Source organism: Adiantum capillus-veneris, chromosome 3, assembly GCF_014529385.1.
Source record: "Adiantum capillus-veneris isolate H3 chromosome 3, ASM1452938v2, whole genome shotgun sequence".
Lineage (NCBI taxonomy): Eukaryota > Viridiplantae > Streptophyta > Polypodiopsida > Polypodiales > Pteridaceae > Adiantum > Adiantum capillus-veneris.
This window is the reverse complement of record NC_140933.1, coordinates 146,255,131-146,277,994: the sequence shown is the minus strand read 5'-3', so window position 1 is coordinate 146,277,994 and position 22,864 is coordinate 146,255,131. Positions and strand designations below refer to the sequence as shown.

At 43.7% G+C, this 22,864-nt stretch overlaps 1 protein-coding gene across 1 annotated transcript; it reads left to right on the top strand.

Annotated features, from left to right (window-relative positions):
* The first annotated feature begins 6,377 nt into the window (after positions 1–6,377).
* On the top strand, positions 6,378–21,171 carry LOC147461873 (protein DEHYDRATION-INDUCED 19-like). The gene is made up of 5 exons (XM_086509343.1): positions 6,378–6,770; positions 7,342–7,481; positions 7,640–7,719; positions 8,035–8,325; positions 20,876–21,171. The coding sequence occupies exons 1-5, from the start codon at positions 6,689–6,691 to the stop codon at positions 20,988–20,990; spliced, it is 708 nt and encodes a 235-aa protein (XP_086365469.1). The 5' UTR covers positions 6,378–6,688; the 3' UTR covers positions 20,991–21,171.
* Positions 21,172–22,864: the final 1,693 nt, after the last annotated feature.

Sequence of the window (22,864 nt, the reverse complement as noted above, 5' to 3'; positions counted from 1 at the left end):
TGTTTGGAGTGGATTGCTATTGATTTTGCTTGTTGATGCGTGAATGGATCATAGAGATAAAAGCCAGGGTTTTTTGTGATTAGAATGCACATAGATAGTTTTAATGGAGTGAATTGTGTTCAGACGAGAGATTGCCAACCTCTTGGCATGCCGTCACTTGCTTCCTAGGATTGACATTATAGTCTCGGGTCCATCTCATCATGAGATGTGATAGGTGATGACAGTGTAACCCCTGGACACCTATGCTTCGCATTTGTGCTGAACGCAGCCCAAGGCTTCCTAGTCTTCTTCCCTCGTTGACTATATATTTCAATCAATGTATCCAACAAGAGTGCCCCTTTGACAATAAGCTTGTCAAGATCTTTGGTGCCATAAAAAGTACACACTAATTGGCATTCATGTCGATCAAAGGATTGCTAATAACCAAAACTATTTTGTTGATAATTCATGGCTAAAAAACTAATCATAGAATTGTTTGGCCATGTCAAATCCTAGCATAATTCCACATACTTGCAAAATGCAAGCATATGTGATCAGATGAGAGTATCTATCAAAGTCACTTCCTCACTTCACATTTACTAAAAATAGTATAAAGCCTTTTGCTCTCCTCCTATTGATATTTCTTATGATCGATGCAATCCACAAGATGATCCCACATAGGAAACTCTAGGAAAAAACATGACGATTTCAAAAATATCCTATATTTTACATTTTTGATGATCAAATCATTGCCAAGCATGACCTATTTTTTCAACAATGGTTGATTCCCATGCCTATCCGGAGGGGCTTGTGCAAACTCTCCCATGCTAAAAAAACTTGCAAATTTTCTCTTTTTGTTTTGTGAAACATAAAAATGTGTAAGGTTGCTTACACAACGATTGCCCAAAGAAGGCAACAAGTGCGCAACTGAACATGGTGATTGCATGGAAAAAAGAGATAGGCTCCATAGATTTCCAGCTAGACATTGCCTTGGAAAACTTCGCTCCCTATCCAAAGATGGGCACGGTTTGAGCGATGATCCCAATCACCAAAATGCGAGCACTGAACCAATACGTTTACATTTTGATGAACCGTGGTTCCGATTTCAAGTATATCAAAATAGTTGGACTGCTTAGTGTGTAAACTCCCTCGTCTATCTCAATAGGATATGTACAAGGGGGTTTCGGGTGTGTATCCAACCTAAATAAGCAAGGGTGTCAGAGATATTAGAAACATGCGTTAAGTTTGATATGATTACAAATATAGTACTGGATTAAAGTCTAGAAAAGAAAGCAATTAAAGATGGCGACTTCTTAATAGTGAAAAATGTAATGATTTACTTAATACTTTTCAACTTCAATTGTCTTCTTCAATGCAAACGGACATAGCTAACGAAGCACTCTTGTTAGTCGTGTTAATCTTGGTAGCTTTTAAATGTCAAACTCTAGTATTGCTTTTGTAACCTGACCCTCTTAGATGTTGAAATAGCCCTCTAGCTAAAGAACATCTAGTCTTTGTAAGTTCACGAGCTCGCGCGACCCGCTTACGGCGGGTCTTGCTCGCTCTTACCAATGGCTTCAAATCGACAATGTTATACATTTTCTCTAGCTCTCTAATGAGCACACGTAGAGACACACTATGTCTCTCTCATTTCTCTATTTCACTTTTGAATGTATCTATGTATGCATGTAGGCGTATATGTGTGTGTGAGTGTGTGTGTGTGTGTGTGTGTGTGAGAGAGAGAGAGAGAGAGAGAGAGAGAGAGAGAGTTTACACATGTGAGCTTATCCTAGAAAATAAAATAGTCAAAAACTTACAAAAGAATGAAGACTCGATATATATTCCAAACTAATAGTCAATAAATTAAGAAATGCACATTCCATTCCTCGACTTCTTTTTGCATACCATCATAGTAAACTTGCACACAGATAGTGGTATTCATTGCATAAACATAGCATGTGCACAAATTTTTTATATATTTTGCATTCTTTCGCGAGAGAGAGTGAATGTTTTTGCTAAGTTTGATAAATTTTGGTTTGCTTCTCAAGTAAAAACCTTGAATTTGGGTTTAATCCTTGATGGGTGTGAATTTGGGTTTAATCTTGCAACGGTTCTTCACCGTCCTTGGCGCTTTCCACCATTGAATCCTACTCTGTTTCTTTACAACCTGCATTGCTAGTGTGAGCCGCTAACCCCTTGTAGAGTTGCGAGGCCTACCGATAGTGTTGAATCATTACCCTTACATGCGTGCAAGATGCATCCTGCGAGACTCGGTAACCTTACATTAAATCAAGGAGGGAAGGGGCGGGGGAGGAACCTGAAAGGGAAATTTTCCTAGTGATTGTGACTATTACTTGGTATGTTGCCCTATTGTATCAAGAAACACACGAACATGCAAGTTCAAAACAGTTGCCACTAACTCCAAATTGGGAGTGTTGTGTGTGTGTGTGTGTGTGTGTGTGAGAGAGAGAGAGAGAGAGAGAGAGAGAGAGAGAGAGAGAGAGAGAGAGAGAGAGAGAGAGAGAGAGAGAGAGAGAGAGAGAGAGAGTTTTGCCAGTGAGAGGAGATTATCACAACAAGCTTCCATCTGTGAGTGTGTGAGTGTGAAAATAAGAAAGAATTCATTGTAGTCATGTTCCATCCCTAAAAACTCTTCCCTCTCTCTATGATGCCTCTTCACTTGCCTTTCGGCTCTCCAACCCGTATAATCACCAATTGCCATCCTCTTCAACCTATTGCACGTCGAGTTCCCGTCCTGCTACCCTATTTGAACCATGTGGCAAGCCTAAAAATACAAAAATACAAACATGTAATGTAATCAATCAATAACATTGACACAGGTCTACCATAGCTTCTCTCTATATGATGACTTCAGCGGATATAATCATAGCCAAAAGGGTACTCATATTGTTAAGTAATGCATGTGTAGTCACTTCCACCTCGGATTCTACATGGTGTGGTGGTATGCATGCTATGCGCTTCTACTCCACCCTTGCCACCCTCCTGACAATTAAATAAGATTTTCCTTGCTTCTTTTCTTGCATGATGGCGACACTGCTTGTAACATCAAGAAAAAAGAAGCTATTAAAAGCTATACAGAATGGTAATCAGTCATTTGTTTGTGCTTTTAAAAATACATCATAGATGCACAAAACATATCAAAAATTGAAATTGACATAGTGCATGCAGCAAATCAACAAAGGCTTCCTGGATAGATCGCATGGCTACTATACCGTGGTCGTGAGATCAAGGATGCCTTGCATTTCGTGTTGCAAAGGTGCCTGGACATGGTATGTCCTAGGGTGGAGATGTCACACAAAGAACTATGGGTCCAGACAAACGAGCAACATTTTTTGCACCAATCCTCTCATCCATGAGCGTTTACCTCACAATCTAGGGAGAGAGAGAGAGAGAGAGAGAGAGAGAGAGAGAGAGAGAGGAGAGATGAGAGGAGAGAGAGAGAGAGAGAGAGAGAGAGAGAGAGAGAGAGAGAGAGAGAGAGAGAGAGAGAGAGAGAGTTGAAAGCCATGAATCTCATAGTTCAAGCCCATCATCACTTTAAGCTCTCAATCGCGCCCTCACAATTGTAGCCTGCATTCAAGCTAGAGAGTCATTGCTGACATTAGAATTTTCTGTCATGTGGCCGCTCTCCTCGCCGGTATGTCCCTTCCTCTCGGATAAACAGGCTAGTCCGCTCCTCTCAACTGCTGCAGGGGATAACAGGTAGTCCGCTCTCCTCTAACTGCTGCAGGCTATTCTCATAGTTCAAGCCCATCATCACTTTAAGCTCTCAATCGCGCCCTCACAATTGTAGCCTGCATTCAAGCTAGAGAGTCATTGCTGACATTAGAATTTTCTGTCATGTGGCCGCTCTCCTCGCCGGTATGTCCCTTCCTCTCGGGATAACAGGCTAGTCCGCTCCTCTCAACTGCTGCAGGCTATGCTCATCCGTGAAGGTGCCAATGTGGCATTGGTAATGGACATCTCTCTCTCTCTCTCTCTCTCTCTCTCTCTCACTCTCTCTCTCTCTCTACCAGTCTGAACTATTTTATCTTTTTCAATAGATACAACACATACACACATGTATACTTAATTTGTCTCATAGACCGATTGGCCTCACATAGGCGTTAAAAATATTTCTTCCCCCCCGCACCCGGGTGCCTAGAGGCTCTCTTTCTTAGCTCTCCACTATACATGATTCACCTATTGCATCCTATGGACAAATATGGATGGTTCACCTCCCACACCCCCTATTCACCTAGCAGCTGACATGCAGGAGGTGCTGACTCTGAAAGGGCTCAAAGGTTTTTTTAATGCCACATGGCAAGCCTAATAAAGGCTCTCCATTATAGGATCATGGCTCTCCATTATAGGATAATATACATGATTGGCATCTCTCCCTCTCTAATCTCTTGGATAGCTCTTCGGTTCCCACCTCACATGCTGACATGGTTGAGGATGGTCGGTTGGTCAACAAAATCACCCGGCCATCCCTGCCCACTATTCAACGAGTCATGGCGATGCCCAAAATGGATAAAGTGAGCGTTGTTAGATGCTCATGTCTGACATAGGGCTAAGATTGGGGGGGAGAGACATTGCCATACATGCAAGGACCATTCAAATGAGAAGAATAGCCGTCCCTCCTATCTACTATGCTCCAATGTACCTTTTCAGAATGTTTTCAGCAAAGATCGTATTTTAAATGAAAAGCTCTTACATACTTAACAAATTGGAGTTCTGAGATCAATAACATTCTCATTACAAACACATTTAACACCTATCAAGGCTCTCACCCGAAGAAGCTTGGAGAACAGTATGCAACAGATTGAATCATTGCAAAAGGACCCTTTGAAGAGGAAGAGGGTACAGGCTTAAGGAGCAAACAAACTATATATAGCTGCAAAGAGTATTTTCATAATGCTAAGGAAACCATGTTGCACCACCTTTTATTGAGAAGTCCAAAGGCTAGCTTGGTTGGTTGAGTAGTTATCTTCCGTGACTCGGCCCACGGTTTCAAGTATGGCTAGACGACCTTGATATCGCTCACGAATATTCATTGTATCATTGCAAGCGGGAATGCTCATGTTGCTACCAAAAAAAAAGAGAGTCATTGTACATGACACAGAAACCTATTTCAAAACAACAATTTGCAAAATGTGTCTTGATTGAGTGTTACATGCAAAGACTCACAAATTATCGTTGGATGCACAAAAGCTATTCCAACCCTTCCCATCGTGGCCATACCCTATGTTTTTGAGCAAGTTAGGGAAGAAAGAAGAAGTTCCCTACACACATAGAAGGTGAGAGCTTTCTCTCTCTTAAGCAAATAAAAGTGAGGAGGACGATGAAGAGTTGACATAGCTATAGATCCGAGCTTCTATCTCCTTTGGCTTCAATGTTGGAAGTTCCTCCCCTCATGCTCTTTAGAACTGGCGATCACATCTCAATCCACAATGGATGCAAAGCCTTGTCTGTGAGCGGTGCACGATGAAACACCTCCAAAGAGAAAGACCAATTAAGAATAGCGCAAAATTGCAAGGCCGCTAGCAAAGGGCAAATAAACCTGAGCCTCAATTTCTCTAATCATAGTTAGTTCACGTACAGTGCTCCTAAACCAAGACCTCCAATATACTTAAAATGTCTCTCTCTCATGCACGCACGTGTGCGTGCACACACACACACACACACACACACACACACACACACACACACACACACAGAGAGAGAGAGAGAGAGAGAGAGAGAGAGAGAGAGAGAGAGAGAGAGAGAGAGAGAGAGAGAGAGAGGACATTAGCAAACTACTATCAACTTACTTCCCTTTTTCTGTTGAAAGATGGAGAGGGGTGTATTGTTGCATGTTTTGGTGCAAGACTGTGTGTGGGCGTGCATGAGAGAGAGAGAGAGAGAGAGAGAGAGAGAGAGAGAGAGAGAGAGACTTCCACACTCCAGAGCACCCTTGCTTGTAGCCTACCTTCTCTCTCTCTCTCTCTCTCTCTCTCTCTCAGATTCATTAACAGAAAAGGGCAAAAAAGGGGAGCACGAGGAAAGAGACGTTGGCTTGTTGCATGCAAGGGGCGACCCTTTAGGGTGGGCAATGGGCAATGCCACATGCGCACGATAACGACGGCAACCTTTTCTTGGTAATCTCCGACTGCATCGCCCTCTCCCACCTCCTCCAAGCCCATGGCCGGATATATAGACACGTGGCAGTCGGAATTGTCTTTCCCATAATAGCCCTCTCCCACCTCCTCCAAGCCCATGGCCGGATATATAGACACGTGGGAGTCGGAATTGTCTTTCCCATAATAGAGTAGAATAGACAACAACTTTGTTGTTGCGAGTGTGGCCAGTCTCATTTTCAAGCTCTCTTGAGTCGAATTAAGCCATGCTCTTCTCCCCATAAGAACCACAAGAATTGACATTTTACGAGGAGAACAACGAAGCCGAGAGAGAGAGAGAGAGAGAGAGAGAATAGGGGAGAGGAGTAGCCGACCTGAGTCGGATCGAAGCAGGGGAAGTACGTCTGCGTGTGTATGTGGGCGCTTTGTTCGTGTACTCTCTGTTCATTCAGGCGTATTCAGCTGCCTCATTCTGTATCCATTGTCTCATTTTGTACCTTCCCCCTTGATTAGTGGGCGGCACAGTCGCGAGAAGAGAGAGAGAGAGACAGAGCGAGAGAGCATTGGCCTTTTCCCCATCTTCCTTTAACATGGACGCTGATCTGTGGTCATCCCGTCTTGCTGCTGCTAAACGTCATCATGCTCTTCAGCAGTCGCAGCACTATCAGTGGGGTAAGCCCTTTCTCATTCAGCATTCATATCGATTTTGGAGAGCATTCATTTTCTGACACTTTTTGCTCACTTACCCTTTTTTTAACCTACAAATTTACAGCAGCAATTGTGCACATACATCCACATTACTTTTTACACATATATGCACCCACAGGCAGACATGCACTTGCTTTTCACACACATTCATTGCGAATGCAGGCTTATTGGCACTCACATAGACACTTGTTGTCTCAAAGATCAATTTGACATAACAATATGTGTGCTGAGAACTATTGGTACATTTATGCATTGCTCAATGAGCTTGTTACATAGCATGGGGAGTCATATGCCCAAGCTAACATTTTGAAAATGTAAGCCTTTGCATGCTGCATTTCTTGAGTTACAGAAAGTAAAACAGACATGCTAAAACTGGTAAGTATCCTTCATCGGTGTGGTATATCAATTTGGAGGCGTGATGTTCGACTATATTGGTGCATGCATAGGCATTTTACTTCCATTTTAACATTTTAGACCCTTGCCTATTTCTGTTTCCTTTGAGTTTTATTTTATACAAATGATAGTTTTGATACAGATCGTTTGAGCGCGGATGACTTTGAAGTTGATGACGAGGTTCGACCAGAGTTCGTTTGTCCTTACTGTTATGAAGACTTTGAGATATCGGCTTTATGCAGTCACTTGGAAGAGGAGCACATGTATGAGTCCAGAGGCGTGGTAAGCATCTTTGCTTATTAATTATGGATTCTTTAGAAGAAGGATGTGCCCATTCCTTTGGCTTCAAATGCCACCAGGGATATAGTGCTAGTGAGAGGAAATTCTCTGTATGATTTGGTTAAGAGGCTTTGAATGATGTCTGATTCTGATTTCTGCAGGCTTGCCCAGTGTGCGCTGCAAGGATCACTAAGGATGTGGTGGGACACATGACTTATCAGCATGCACATCTGTTTAAAATATCCTCAATGTGAATTTCGTTTGCATGCTTTTTGCAGTTATCAGGTCTCAGCACACTTGTTTTCATTATGTAGCATTTGTGCTTAATTGTAGAGACATTTGCTTAGTTTGTTATAGGACAACTTATCAACATTTGATGCACAATTCAGAAGAGCTGGAGCTACACTTGTAGTTGGAGTGTGATTGGTACATTGTGCCAAAAAAGATATTAGATTATGCTTGCAGTCATCTTTGTGATTTAGATCGGATAATGGTGCACAACATATGTTCTACCCTAGCTTTGATCGGAATGTTCACCTTTGACGTCATGTTACATTCAGCGTCGCCGCAGGTATAGGAGGTCTGGAGTACCACCGGGCTCATCTTTTTCCTTATTGGGCAAGGAGCTAAGGGAAGCGCATCTGCAAGCTTTACTTGGAGGTGTTGCATTTGGAAACACCACCGGTGCCTCTGGCTCTTTGACCAACACCACTGACTCTCTTCTCTCCAGTTTAGCTTACAGCTTCCCAGCATCGGCAGAGTGTGATGATTTGGCAAAGCAAACCCAATGTATTGATGACACGGTGCCCAAGGTGGTATCGGCTTCCTCAAAGCAGCACAAGCTGAAGTAAGATTACTCTGCACGTTCTATTGGCTGTATCGTAGACATTGCTTCTGCTGTTAATTTTGAAGGCATGTATATTCTGATCTTTAATTCAAATCATGATAATGTTCCACTCGTAGAGTTATATAGGACTAAAATCATCCTTCTTCATAGCAGCTGCATTTAACCTCAGATATGGCCCAATCTTGGCCAACTCATATTGAGAGTTGTGAGTGTTTACGAGCAACTTGGAATGCTCAAGACCTCAGTACTAGATGAGTAACTCACGACAATGCCAAAGTGCTTCAAAGTGAGATCTCTAGCCCTATATGAGTCAGACAAGGAAAAAAAAAGAAAGATTATAAATGGCTTCTAGAGGCGAAGTCAGCCTTTGAGACAAAACTATGTACATTTGTCGCCTCTAGGTAATAAAAAAAAAAGGGACAAAAATGCTGAAAATATAACTGCTACAAAGTAAAGTAGACTCACAGACATCCGATGCATTTAACATAATCAATATTTTCCAACTCTCAGAATTTATTTTACAAGTTCCGAATAGGATTCCAGTAACATTATGATATGCAAGAAGGTGGCGAAGAAGATTGTCTAGGGGAGTTTTTGAAGAGTGCCCCCTTTTCTTTTGCATATCATGTGCAAGAACAGTAGACAAGTCCTTACAGCACTTCCCTTTCTTGTGCATTGTTGGCAACTTGGCAGAGCAAAAAACTATTCACCACGCCTGACCTTCATTCTCTCTTGGGTAGTAGTCTCAGGCAAGTTAGTCGTAGCCTAGGGAAGCGACCCCTTCAAGCCCAAAATGTCACCAGGCTTCTATTTCATTTTTCTTTGCTCTTAACAGTAACTATTCCCATGCTTGGTTCTACATGCCATATTAATATGCTCTTACATGTATGATCAGAGCTTAATAATTGAAAGAAGGTAGTTAGGTTTGAAAATCCAATGTACTCCTTTCTCACCAAGATTTGAAAAGATTTAAAAAAAAAACAAGTAGTTGGGTTTGAAAATCCATTACGATAACCCACTTAGTGCTAACAGGTAGAGGAGGAAGAGAGGAGCAAGGAGATGTTTTCAACACTCAAAACTGATGGGGGTTGAGAGTGGTATCGGCTGAAATTGGCTGGCCTTATTTGCTGGAGGTTGTTGAGAGGAGTTTGTGTCTTCTTACCAAGTGTGACGTGCATGGAGTAAAGCTTTTAGCCAATATTTGTTAACATTTTAACTAAGCTTTACCACAAATTAAAGTGCATTTATAATTCTCCAACGCATGATGCATACTATACATGTGACCTTCACATCCCCATGTGTGTCACAAACTGATGATGTGGCGGTATTGCCCAAATACACAGCCTGATGATGTGGCATGACCACCCGCAGACAAAAAATGATGACGTGGCAGTGTGCTGTATTGACAGGGTGACGTGGAAAGTTGTACAAATTTTCTTGAATTTGCGTTGGCATACTGACGTAGCAGATAGTACTAATTTTCGCTTTTTGCGCTGACAATTGCTGACGTGGCAAGTTGTACGGATTTTCGCTAATCGCACTGACTGCTTTTTGGACAATTTTTGGACAAGATGCTTTTGAGTTAACTGCTTTTGCCCTTGTAAACTTTATAAGAGTCCTTGGGGCCTTACTCTGAAAGGGCATGTGGATGCAAAGTTTGAGAGCAAAGGTCCCTCGGGAGTTGTACTTTGCAATGATTAATGAAAAAGAAATATCGAAAGGGGTGCCAGACTATGGGGCCAATATCTATGGGCACGGAATTCCGTCGGGCCGTGTTGACTCTCTCTCTCTCTCTATTAAAGTTTAGTGATTATGAAGTTTTTGTTCGTGTGTTGCTATCGATTTCTCGCTTGGAGTATCCAAGCATGTTACAGTGGTATCAGAGCACATAAATTTTTGCAGCACCCGTAGGTTTTTTTGAAAGAATCTTCGTGCCCCGACCTCGGACTTATTAGCCACCCCCCTCCTTCGTACATCGCGCATCGGGCGCGTTCCCGTCTTCATCGCTCTGTCTTATAGGGCATAAGCCATAAAGAATTCCAGATTATTCATGGATTCTCTCGAAGGATCTGACAGAGATAATATCTTTTATAGTGGTATTAGAGCACATAAATTTTTGCAGCACCTGTAGGTTTTTTTGAAAGAATCTTCGTGCCTTGACCTCGGACTTATTAGCCACTCCCGCCCTTTGTACATTGCGCATCGGGCGCGTTCCCGTCTTCATCGCTCTGTCTTATAGGGCATAAGCCATAAAGAATTCCAGATTATTCATGGGTTCTCTCGAAGAATCTAACAGAGATAATACCTTTAGGTGGGCAGACAAAAGAAAATTGAAATTTGGTGCGGGAACTGAAGAAAAGAATGAAGATTTGGAAAGATTCTTGGTGGAAAATATTACCTGAGCGGAGTACAAACGTCAACTGTAGGTTGACATGTGTGAAAAGATTGATCAAGTACTCCAGAGACCAGAGACTTGCGAAACACCTGAAGGATTACCTGATTGATGAGATTTACTCGAGATGGTGTAAGGCCATTGCTTCTCCTCTCAGGTTGGGAGGAAAGTTGAAAGGACAGACGAGTGTAGAAAAGCAGAACCTGTGCTCGTAGGAAGAGCCGGGGGCCGAAGTCTTGAGGAGAAGACGAACCATAGGACCACCAGAAGATAAGTTAGAAAGTTGCAAAGCAACAGTCGAGTGTAGAAAAGGAAAGATGAAAACAGGATTGACACCACATTGCGTGCGGATCGTCTCGAATCAGATGATCGGAAGCACAAAACTTTGTCGCACATGGGGCAAAGCGAAAGATCAGGATGCCCTCATTTTCTTTGATGGAGGAGCCAAGGCCAACTTCTTTGGCAGCTCGACTTGGAATTACGCTTGATAGGCTAAGGTCACAGGCGAAGGCAGTTCTAGGGGCACCCAAACGGGATGTTGCCATTACACCTGTCATTGGCAAACTTCGTTTGCATTGTCAGGGGTATTTAGGGCACGAGGACTTTATATCATGCCTTTGGAAGGGTGTGATGTCCTCCTAGGAATTACAAGAACATCGCTGTGGTTGATTATCGGGCTAAGAAAGCGACTTTGATGAATGAGAAGGGCAAAGAGATTGTACTTATGGAAAAAAAAAACTGAAAGGTCGAATATGTTTGTTTTAAAAAAGGAACGACAAGATTTTTTGCAAGCTGAGGTTGATTGTTTCTTTGAGGGTGTACCAGGCGAGTTGCCTCCTTCATGTCCTGAAGATCACATGATTGATTTTTGTTAGTACACCAACGAACCGGCCACCTAATAGAGTTAGCCGAGGCCAAAATAAGGAAACAATGAATCACAACAAATTTCCACAGTACAAGGATCGATGATATACTCGACAGACTTCAAGGTTCTACTTGCCAAATTGATATGAAGAGTGGCTATCATTAGATTTGAATTGCTCTTGGAGATGTCTACTAGACAGCTTTCAAGACGACTTTTGGGATTTTTAGAGAGTTTTACAAACACTGCGGAAGCATAAATTGGTTATAAATGCGAAAAAGAGCGAATTTTTTTTTCTACCCTGAGATGCACTTCCTGGGACATATCGTCTCAATTGCAGGGGTGAAGATGGACCCGGCCAAAATTGACACACTTTGTTATTGGCCTGATTTGAAGCTTATCTGGGCTTGTGCTCATATTAACGATGATTCATGTGGAAATTTGCAGAGATAGCTTCTCCTTTGCATATGCTGACTCAGAAAGGAGTTTCGTTTTACTTGGGGACTGACAGAGAGTCCAACCTTTGAGACTACCCTCCTGTCACAGTTTCACTTTGAGATTGTTTATGTTCAAGGACATAAGAATTTAGTGGGAGATGCATTGTCTTGGAAGCCCTTGGTTGCAAGGTGGAAAGGTACATAAGGTACGGTACGTATTTGGTACGTCCTGTACGTAGTACCGAATGGATTAAGTTGTTAGGTGTGTAAAATTCGAATGTTTTTTTTTTTGAAAGCCAAAAACCTACAATACAATCTGTACTTGATAGTGTATTCATATTCATAAGTATAACAAACTACAAAGAGCTTCATAGTGATCTTGATTTACACATTGCATGATTGCACACTACACGACAGACGAGACTCGAAAAGTTTAAAGTACTTGCATGACATACTTCATAAATGGTAAACCATAATCTCATCAAACAAAAGGTACATCCAATGATAATTCATCCACAATAAACAAAGGTGGAAAGCACGAGTCCCTACTCAATAAAAAAGTAAACTAGGAAGCAAGCTATGATGATAGCAGCCGCAAAGTACATACTACATACTACATGGCAATCAAGATACTCAAACATCCCTATCGGACTCTGAAGATGAGGAGGCCATGTCTCCTTCTGTCAAAGACATTGCCCTCCTCATCAAACTCTGGCTCAACGATGGTGGGATCTCCTGAAGCACCTGCCCCAGCAGCTCAAATGGGTCATCCTCCTCCTCAGCCAGAATGAGACGCACTGCCTCATTCGCTCGACCACGACTACTGCACACATGCAACTTGCCTCTGCGAATGCTCTCCCGTCGTGCTCCCTCTGGATCTGCAACCTCTTGGCGAAGAGGGATGGCCAGGGCTCGTGCTCGTGATCTAGTGACTTGCCGATCCACTCTCTCAAGCTCTCTATGAAGCTCTCGAAGAATCTTCTCCTGCTCATCTCTGATCCGACAATCTCTCTCCTGTGCAGTAGGATCTGGAACCATCTTCACTTGAGTCGGATCTACCTACTCAAAAGTTTAAGTAGCCAAGTATTAATTTTCAACATCGAGTCTCTCATATCCAAGACTCATGTAGCAATGATCTATTATTAAGACTTACCTGCTTGGGTGACCCCAAAACATGAAAACTACGCATGAGCTTCATGTTCGCTCAACAATAGACCAACTTCTCCAATTGCATAGTACTCAAGCGGTTTCGAATCTTCTTGTGTATCAAAGAGTAGGCGCTCCAATTGCGCTCACAAGCACCAGTTGAGCAATCCTATAGACATATGTCATATGACATACACAGTGCACACAAGATAAAGGAATGAATGAGATCCACGAAACACCCTGAGCGTAGTACACACTGCTTGGTTTATGCGAGAAATTAGAATACCTGTGAGAGAATACGTAGTGGAAGATTGCACAAATTTGGAAGCTCGGCTTTGCCATAGTTCTGCCACCAAGTGAGGGGAAGCTTGGTAGCTTCCTACCTCAAAGACACACTCCTCAAGAAAGACGGTCCCAGATTTTTCATGTAGCTGCTCATCTCGTTGTCAAGGTCCAGTTGCTCATCCTTAGTGAACATCCTGTCTAGGTACTCCGATCGCAAGTTGAGCAAACCGCTCTCTACAAAAAGCTCTGGAGTCTTGTAGAGAGGATGGAGTATAGCAACCATCCTATGAATAGGACGACTCATATACGTCCATCTACTCTCCACAATAGTGAGGATGTCATCCCGCGTGCAATTCACAAGACTGCATAGTCAAGACTTAAAACAAATATAATATCCAACTTTCCACCGATCAAGCGAGAAGGCCAAACCAAAATACAATACCAATTTTCAAATGCATTGACTAAGGACTTACCGCCCTGATGTCACGGAGGTACATGTTGCTATGTGCTGCCTCATCTGCATGAATAGATGATACACAAGGCAAAGAGTCGACCCCTCCATGTCTGTCACACGCAAGAGAACATAGAGAGGCTGGAGAGCCACTGCCAAAGAGTGTACCTCTACCCAAAAGCTCTCATCAAGCACTTTCCTGTGTATGTAGTTGGTAGGTTCCGTCTGCGCATGGTGCATCAACCGCCACTTAGGGTCCACAATTGTCTGCAACAGTGGATCCCTCAACCTGTAAAGCCTCTGAAGTACTAGGTACATGTATGCAAACCTAGTCTTCGAGGGACGCACCATGTCTAGTGTGCTGTGACTCCTGAATATGGCAAGTGCTTGATTTTCTTGCGAAAGAAAGTAGTCATCTTCGACGTATCAGAGACAATAGGATGTACCCAAGTCAACTTGCCAATATCCTCCATGAGTAAGTCGAGGCAATGTGCAGCACATGGAGTCCAAACTATGCGAGGCTAAACCATCTCCCCCATGGCCTTGCAGTTGGACGCATTGTCCGTAACAACCTGCAAAACCAGTGACCATTATACGTGGCGCCGACTTGTGCAATGGCTCGGACCATTCGCTTCCATTGCTCTGTCTGCAAGACATTAAATGCAATGTTGCACTCTTTATGAGAGTGCGAGCAATCTCTGTTTCTGCAATTTTTTGCCTCGCTTTTACCTAGGACTGTGCATGGACACATGAAGGCAAAGTAGACTGCGTATACATGCGTGTCCCTTGATCCGTATTCTCATCTACATCCTGAGAACAACGAGCCCTTTTCCTGCTGAGTAGGTGCATCTGGAAAATCTGCAAACAATGCATCTTGCAGGGCATCTTATGTTGCCTCATCTGCTTTCTTACCCTTGGACGAGGGAAGACCCCCTCCCGAAAAGTGCTCTAGAATCAAAGCATCCTTGATCTCTCGCGGAACAAGCTTGCATCCTCTGCATTGGCCAGTAGTGCCGATGCCAGTAAGGTGCCTCAACACACCCGTCACCGTACTTGTCTTTTGCTTTCCACAATATTTGCAAGTCCAAGTGCGTGTTCCTGATCCTGCTTGCCCTCCTGTATTTACCACCGCAATGACATTGGTGTGTGCGCTCCAGATTGGGTTGGGTTTGCGAGGCATGGTAGACCTACACATGCAGTAGGAACACGATATTGTGACTAAAACGCATGTGCTATCGCGAGAGAATCACAAAGAAATGTGCGAGGGAGAGACAGAAGATTTGTTTTCTTACTGGTAAACACGCGCGAAAAGGCTCTACAGATGTACTTTGCAGGGACTTTGCAGGTTGCAGGTCGCTGTTGCAGACAATCCCCAGTAAAATAAGGCGCCCAAACTAAACCCAGTTAGGCGAAAATAAAAGGCCACTCGCGTAGGTTTTTTAAAAAAAAGCCAAAAAAATTCCGTACACTACGGATCCGTACCGTATTGTACCGTATGGTATGGACGTACGGTACCGTACGGATCCGTACGTACGTCCGGATCCTTCTTTGCTTGGTTGTGGCTATTTTCGTGATTCATCACAGAAGCTTCAAGGATATGGTTGATCAGTACGCCACGGACAGTCATTGGGGTTGGCGCCATTTTGAAGTATTTAAGGATGTTAAGAAGGCTCCTCAATTTCTAAGCACCAAAGACGAGAATCTTTTGAAGTAAATTTTTTTGGAAAAAAAAAGTCTAGAAGGCATGGAAGGCCATGTAGCCGTTGAGAGGAGCAGAATTCGTCCTCTTTTGACAGTGACCAAATCAACAAGAAAAACCAAGGAGTTCAAGGAAGGGAGTCGAGCTCTCATATTTGAGACGTTTTTAGACTACCAGGACACCCATCGAGCCCTTGAGTTTGTACAATAGTTTGATGTCGCCTTCTCTGGAGGACGGTTCTCAGCACATTCCAGGGTGCGAAAGGCGGCATCTTACTTGAAAGGAACTGTACAGACATGGTGGTCTATTCTGTTGTTACGCAAAGAAGCACCTGCGACGTGATTATAATTCAAGACAATTTTCATGTTAACTTGGATATCGGATGAATATGCAACAGATGTCATCATGGCTTGGCATCACTTGAAAATGATTGAGAAAGATACATTGGATGACTATTGTCAGAGCTTTTGGGATACTTATTTGCCAGTGTCTTCGTTTCGGAAGATTACTTTGAAAGACCGGATTGAGCGGTTTTGTTGTGGTTTGCCAAAATAGATTCAAGACTATTGTCTGAATCAGAAGTCTGCCGCCTCTATTCAGAGACTTATGTAACATGCTAAGGAACGATTTGGCTGCTTGCCTGCAACCTGGCCCGCTTTGCCTGGCCTACCCGTAGCGTGCTTGCCTTGTGGGACCGCCCATCACTTGGCCGTTGCCCGCCCTTGCTCATTCTAGCTACCCGAATTTCGAACTCGTTTGGGTGGCCTTTGTCCCTCAACACATGCAATGGTGCCTTTCATCTCTAACTCATGCCTCTACCGTTTTGGTAGGTGCCCGAACATCCAATGCATTAGGTTGCGTCGATGGCCTTATCCGTGCAGTGTAGATGAAACCTCTTGGAGTCTTGCTTCAACCAAGCCGGCGATTCTCCGATCTTCGTTAATTAACGGGTTTGCCTTTCTTTATTTTCCTCCTTGTTTGTTTGTTTTCTGGTTTCTTTAAGCTTGCATCTCCTTACTCTAGTTTGTGTGTGTGCGCAGGGGGTGTGTGTGGAGTGGTTTTACTTGCTTTGTATTCCCTTGTGCTCTTTAAACTGACTTTCGGGGGTATGGGGGGGTGTAGGTGAAGTCTATTTTGAGAGCATGTTTTTCGTTCGATTTCATTAGTTTCCTTATTTTCTGTTTCTTTCCTTGTTTCCTTGTCTTCCTTGATTCCCTCCGTTCTCCACTTTGGTTGTTGGGGTTCGCTGTTTGTTGGCTTGCTGGTTGCTACATCAGTTTTTTGAATGGTGGTTGCCATCAAAGCCTCCTTCATTGTCTTCTTGGAGTTCTCTCCGCAGCTCTGATATTTTGGAGCCACCATCAACAAGTGGATTGGTTTCTATCCTGGCTGATAGCTCCTTGTTAGCTCAAGTGCAGTGCTTTTGTTTGCTGTTTGTTGGCATACTGGCTGCTACATCAGGTTTCTGAATGGTGGTTGCCATCAAAGCCTCCTTCATTGTCTTCTTGGAATTCCCTCCACTGCTGTGGTCTTTTGGAGCCACCATCAGCAAGTGGACTTGTTTCTATCCTGGCTGATAGCTCCTTGTTAGCTCCAATGCTTGTTGGTTGCTACATCAGGTTTCCGAATGGTGTCTGCCATCAGAGCCTCCTTCATTGTCTTCTTGGAGTTCCCTCTGCAGCTCTTTTGGAGCTCCTTGTTAGCTCGAGTGCAGTGCTTTGTTGCTCATTTTCTGGCATCCTCCTGTAGATTCTTAGTGATGTTAGTTGCCTCTTCTCGCTCATCAATTGCTTTCTCCCTCTTGTTAGATTCTTCATCTCAAGATGCTTCGCACCCTGCCTACAGGCTTCACACACACCACGTGCATTGGCCCTTGGTTGTGGGTTGGCCACCCGTACATCTGCTGGATAGGGATCTTCAGGCACATTTAGGGTTTTGCTCAACACTTTACCCGACCGGACCTATTCTGGTCCTTTTCCATTTTTTCCTCATTTATGGGTTTTTTGTGCCTTTGTCGTTGGGGCTTCTGGTCTGCCCTACCTACTCCCTATTCTCCTATATATAGGAGGGGGGGATGCACTCTCCCTTTCATATCTTGTCTTGTACACAACCGTTTTTTGCCATCTGGAGTTATTGGGGCTTGCTAGCCTTTTCCATCTGTCTCTTGTGTGTCCATCCCCATTCTCTCTCTCTCTCTCTCTCTCTCTCTCTCTCTTCCGCTACTCACTCTGACATGGTATCAGAGCTCTAGGCTTGGATCAGCCATCGCCTATCCCTGGGAGGTCAACACAGAGGATTTTGGATCAGCCATCGCCTATCCCTGGGTGGTCAACACACAGAATTTCATCGTGAAGAACTGTTTCATCTCCATCATCGTTTTTTTGGGGACCAACGATTTTACTTTAGTCCTAGAGTTTTGTGGATGTGCATCTAATTCTGCACCCTCTGCTCGTGCCCTCCCTCCCTTTGCCTCGTCGCCACCACTTGCCCTCTCCTTGCTCCAGCGTTTTTCCCCATCCTTGGCCTAGCGTTTTTTGCAGGAGATACTCCCTTGCATCTGCGTTTTTCAGCTAGCCTGTGGATCTAGCTTTTTTGCAGGATGGCAGCCCACTGATCTGTGTTTTTCAGCCCTAATCCCTAGCGTTTTTGGGCAGGACAGCAGCCAACATTCCTAGTGTTTTTTGTGGCAGCCAGGACACCATTCGACCAGTTTTTTTTACCCTCTGCTTCAGCGTTTTCTTGCTTGCCGATCTAGACAGCCGGAGCCCCCCTCCTTTCCCCTTGGTCTTTTGGCGTTCTATCTGGCGTGGTTTTCCGATCCTATCCTCACCTTTGCTTCTGATTTTACACACGAGACTTCTCTGTTGATTTTTTGTCTGTATCTATGGCAACACTCCCAGCCAAGCCATGCCCATCTTTCCTCTTGGCGAAAAGCTTGACGGCTCCAACTTTGTCGTTTGGAAGATGAAGATCATGGTGATGCTTATGCAATTTGACCTTTGCGACTGGCTTACCGATCCTGCAAATGTCGTGTGTCCCGGCCTTCAAGGGCATGGCAACTCGATTGCTGCTCAAGCTTCTTAACACTTATGATTCCTTGTTCCAGTCACTTACTACCTCTACGCGTCCTACTCCTATCACTTGGGAGGAGTTCTTACCCGTTGTGCAGCAGATAGCTTCGTGCATTCAGGACAGAGCCACCTCAGACGCCTCTGCGGGTTCTATTGCATTGGTTTCTACATCCAGTAGGGGTGGTAGTACTCCCGAACAGTCTGGACCCGGGTTGTACACCTTCTCGCCTTGGTATTACTTGTACCTTTTGTGGTCAGAAAGGTCATTATGCAGCAAAATGTTATAAACAACGGTGGGACCGCAAGAAGGATTCAGATCCTGAGGATGGGACGGCTTCTCGACTGACGTTTGCCACCGCCATCTCTAGCCCTTCACAGGCCGATGGCTTCACCCTCTAGTTTCATCCACCTCCTTCTTCCCTCTTATGATCGAGATCATTTTTTGGCTTGGAGTTTGCCGGTTTACCACCTTGGCCTTCTATCCTTTCGTGTTAAGAGTGCTCTGTTGCAGGGGGGGTTCTCTCTCTTCCGCCTCTCTCTTCTGCCGACCTCCACCGATGAGCTCCCTGCTCGTCTTCCATCTTTCCCTCATATATATCCTCTTCAGCGACTTGTTTTGTTGTTTAGCCTCTCCATCAGCTTCCTTGTGCGACTTGATCTGCTTGACCTAGCTTCGGTCATCACATCACATTGGTGCTGGATGGTTCGTCGTTTTTTGTTTGGTTGGCGATTCTTCTTTTCACACTCCAGATTTGCTAGGCGTGTTTCATCTTCTTCCTCCGCGACGCAACTCCGCGACTGTCGTTGAGGGGGGGTGTTAGATTCTTCGTCTCCAGATGCTTCCCACCCTGCCTACAGGCTTCACACACATCACGTGCACTGGCCCTTGGTTGTGGGTTGGCCACTCGGACACCTGCTCGACATGGATCTTCAGGGACATTTAGCGTTTTGCTCAGCACTTTGCCCGGCTGGACTTATTCTGGTCCTTTTCCATTTTTTCCTCATTTATGGGTTTTTTGTGCATTGTCGTTGGGGCTTCTGGTCTACCCTACCTACTCCCTATTCTCCTATATATAGGAGAGGGGGGATGCACTCTCCCATTCATATCTTGTCTTGTACACAACAGTTTTTTGCCATCTGGAGTTATTGGGGCTTGCCAGCCTTTTCCATCTCTCTCTCTCTCTCTCTCTCTCTCTCTCTCTCTCTCTCTCACACACACACACACACACACACCACACACACACACACACACACACACACACACACACCTCTTGGTTATCTATTGCCTTTTGCTATCAGATTATCCTAGTTGGCGGGCAATGCCTGACGTCCGAGCTCTTACAGAGGTTCCTTGTCCCCTTCACCGCTGGAGGCTTTTGGTGGCTCACACTTTTGATATACAGTAGGGTAAAATAGGCCATTAATGGGGCGGGTCCCTGTTTGTGGACCCATCGACCCCAAAAAATGATATTTGAAAGCACCACTTCTCGGACAGCGAAAAGGGAGAGGTTTTGTGGTTAGAGTGGCTGAGGCTGCATCGTGTCTGCAGGATCAGTGCTCGAGGCACGCTGGCAATAACGTTCGCGAAATGGCCCCGTGCTGAAGCGGTACTGGCCTAGTTTTTGATACACGGGAAGAGGAAGAGTGAGGCCGATCTCAGCCTATGAACTAACAATTGCGCCATCGCTTATGCTGCAGATAGCTCTTGCTTGCAGCTACCGATTGGGCCCCTCCACGCTCAAAATAGAGCAGTACTCACAAAACGTGCCTGGAGCTCGTTAAATGTCTTTAATATGGCCCCTTTACCCTAGCACGAGTACGCTTTTGGTGGAAGTGGCTATCTTTCAGAGGCTGTCGTCATCCGCTCTCCACTTAGCATACCAGGGCACTTTTTATTCTCTTTAGGAGAGGATTTTTACTCTGGCTTTCAGTTTTAATAGTTTTCAGATTATTGTCTTCGGGCCTGCTTTGTAACTGACGATGTACTTGCAGTCAGAATTGGCACCATCGACCGTTCTGACGGATTTCTCAAGTAATAGAAATCAGCCTCTTTTCTTTATATATATATATATATATATATATATATATATATATATATATATATATATATATATATATATATATATATATATATATATATATAGAGAGAGAGAGAGAGAGAGAGAGAGAGAGAGAGAGAGAGAGAGATTTCTGAGCTATTTTTCCAGTCTTGAAACGGGTCTAACAGCAGAGGAGCGAGAGCAAAAGCTAAAGCACGCAACTCTGCAGGCAAAGTTCGCTCAACAATTGGTTCTTTCTACCATTTTAGGGGACAGCCATTGATTAGCTATGGAAGCATCTGTATGTGGCAAGGGAGGGGCCTACACTTTTACATGGCAGTTCCTGCCCTATGTTTTAAATGTGGAGTAATGTTGTCCATGTAGAATCATGCCTTATAACATTTCTCCAAAAGTATGTAAATTCTGGAATGCAATAAAATTTCGCTACATGTTCTCCTGGAAAAGTTTTTAGCGAAGTCTGTTAATGTGTTGTGGTTCTATATTGAAAACTAAGTTAGATATTTGATTTGTGTATGTGACTTGCTCAGTGTTATGATTCTTGAGTTTGTGTCTGGACATGCAGCAACTTAAGTTTCATACATGTGAAAATATTGTGCTAATGAGAATGTCGATGTTAATGGTGAATTGAAGCTCTTGGAAAATGATGTCAGTGATGCTTTTGTTGTGAGTGCTTTATTCTCCTCCATCTTCAACTAGTTGATGGGCAATATTTGGGAATGTCTATGGCTGATTTTAAGCCTTATCTATAGCTCTTCAAGTGATTTTGAAGCAACATGCGCATGCTTGATGACATTTGGACATCTAACAATGTTTGTTTAATCTATGTCTGTGTGACGGTAAAAGCATTAGCTATGATATGAACAATGGCTACTTTTGATTGGTACAGTCAAGTTGAAGCTACAAAAAGCATGCAGATGTCAGTGGTCACCTTTTGAAACAATAGGGTTGAATATATCCTGAATATGCACCTTGAATTTTTTGTCTGAATTACTTCACTGATGGCTTAACTATTGTATATACGTTTGTCCTTATTTTGTCTTTGGCTGTGTGTTTGTGACTTACAGACTCGATTAGAGAGTAAGAATTGCAATGAGCTCAAGCTACACAGTTAAGTCTTTTGTAGCTAGAGTGCAGCCGGGTGATTACTCTTTTGTAGCTTAAGCTCATCTCAATGCTGATTCTTTGATCGCTACTATGAATGCAGAGTCGCTTATGATATTTCATGGGGGTAGTATGGTTTCTTGGGGCTCTGTGACAGAAATGTTTATGTTAGTTCTCTTTATCCTATTTAGGACAATTTCTTCAGCTCTAATCAGGATGAGGTTTTTCTGACTTGGACCTGCAGAGGAACACTCGTTGTTAACTAGTTAGTGCAAGGGAAGTCACTGCGGGCAAGTGGTGCGAATCAGTGTCTTTTGCCACGTTTTCATCACTATGTGGGGTGACTCCAATGATTCCCTGCTGCTGCCTCCAGGTGGCGTGACTAAGAAGGGGGCATGGAATAAATGACATGGAATGAAAAGAGTTTTTACTACCCCCCGTGGGAAACTCGATTCCTCCCCTTGCTGGCTCGCTGGCTGTAGCCCGTGAAAGTAAAAAGTAAGGTTTTGGTGCATTTTCAGATCTACAAACAAGTGATTACTGTGCTTTTGCCTGATGACAAATGTGTGCAGTATTGTGTGAGGGAAGGAAAGACGGGAGTGGATTTGTTTAAGAGTATGATAAGGCTAAAGTTTGGTGCTTTTTTGGAATTGTTGTTCACATCTCCACTCCCCACCGTTGCACAAACATCTATTGTCTGTGACAAGTGGGCTATGTTATGCCTCTTGCTTTGCTGCATATATTCATACCATGGTATCTACCAGTAGCATTAACATGAAAGAATGGCGGCTACAATTCATTTTTTGGTAAGAAATTGAAAAGATTGAAAGCCAAGGAATAAACCGCATCTCCGTTGCCCACATGCTTTTATTAGGATCTCTCCTAGACTAAACACCTTAGGGTTCAAGACCATCTTTACTTTCTCCTCAGAGAAATAGGCTACTTCATATGCATCTATTCTGGACATGCCCATTTTGATCGTACAGTGAATTAATTTATTATCCTCTTGTTTTCCGGAGTTGCATTGCAAGCATG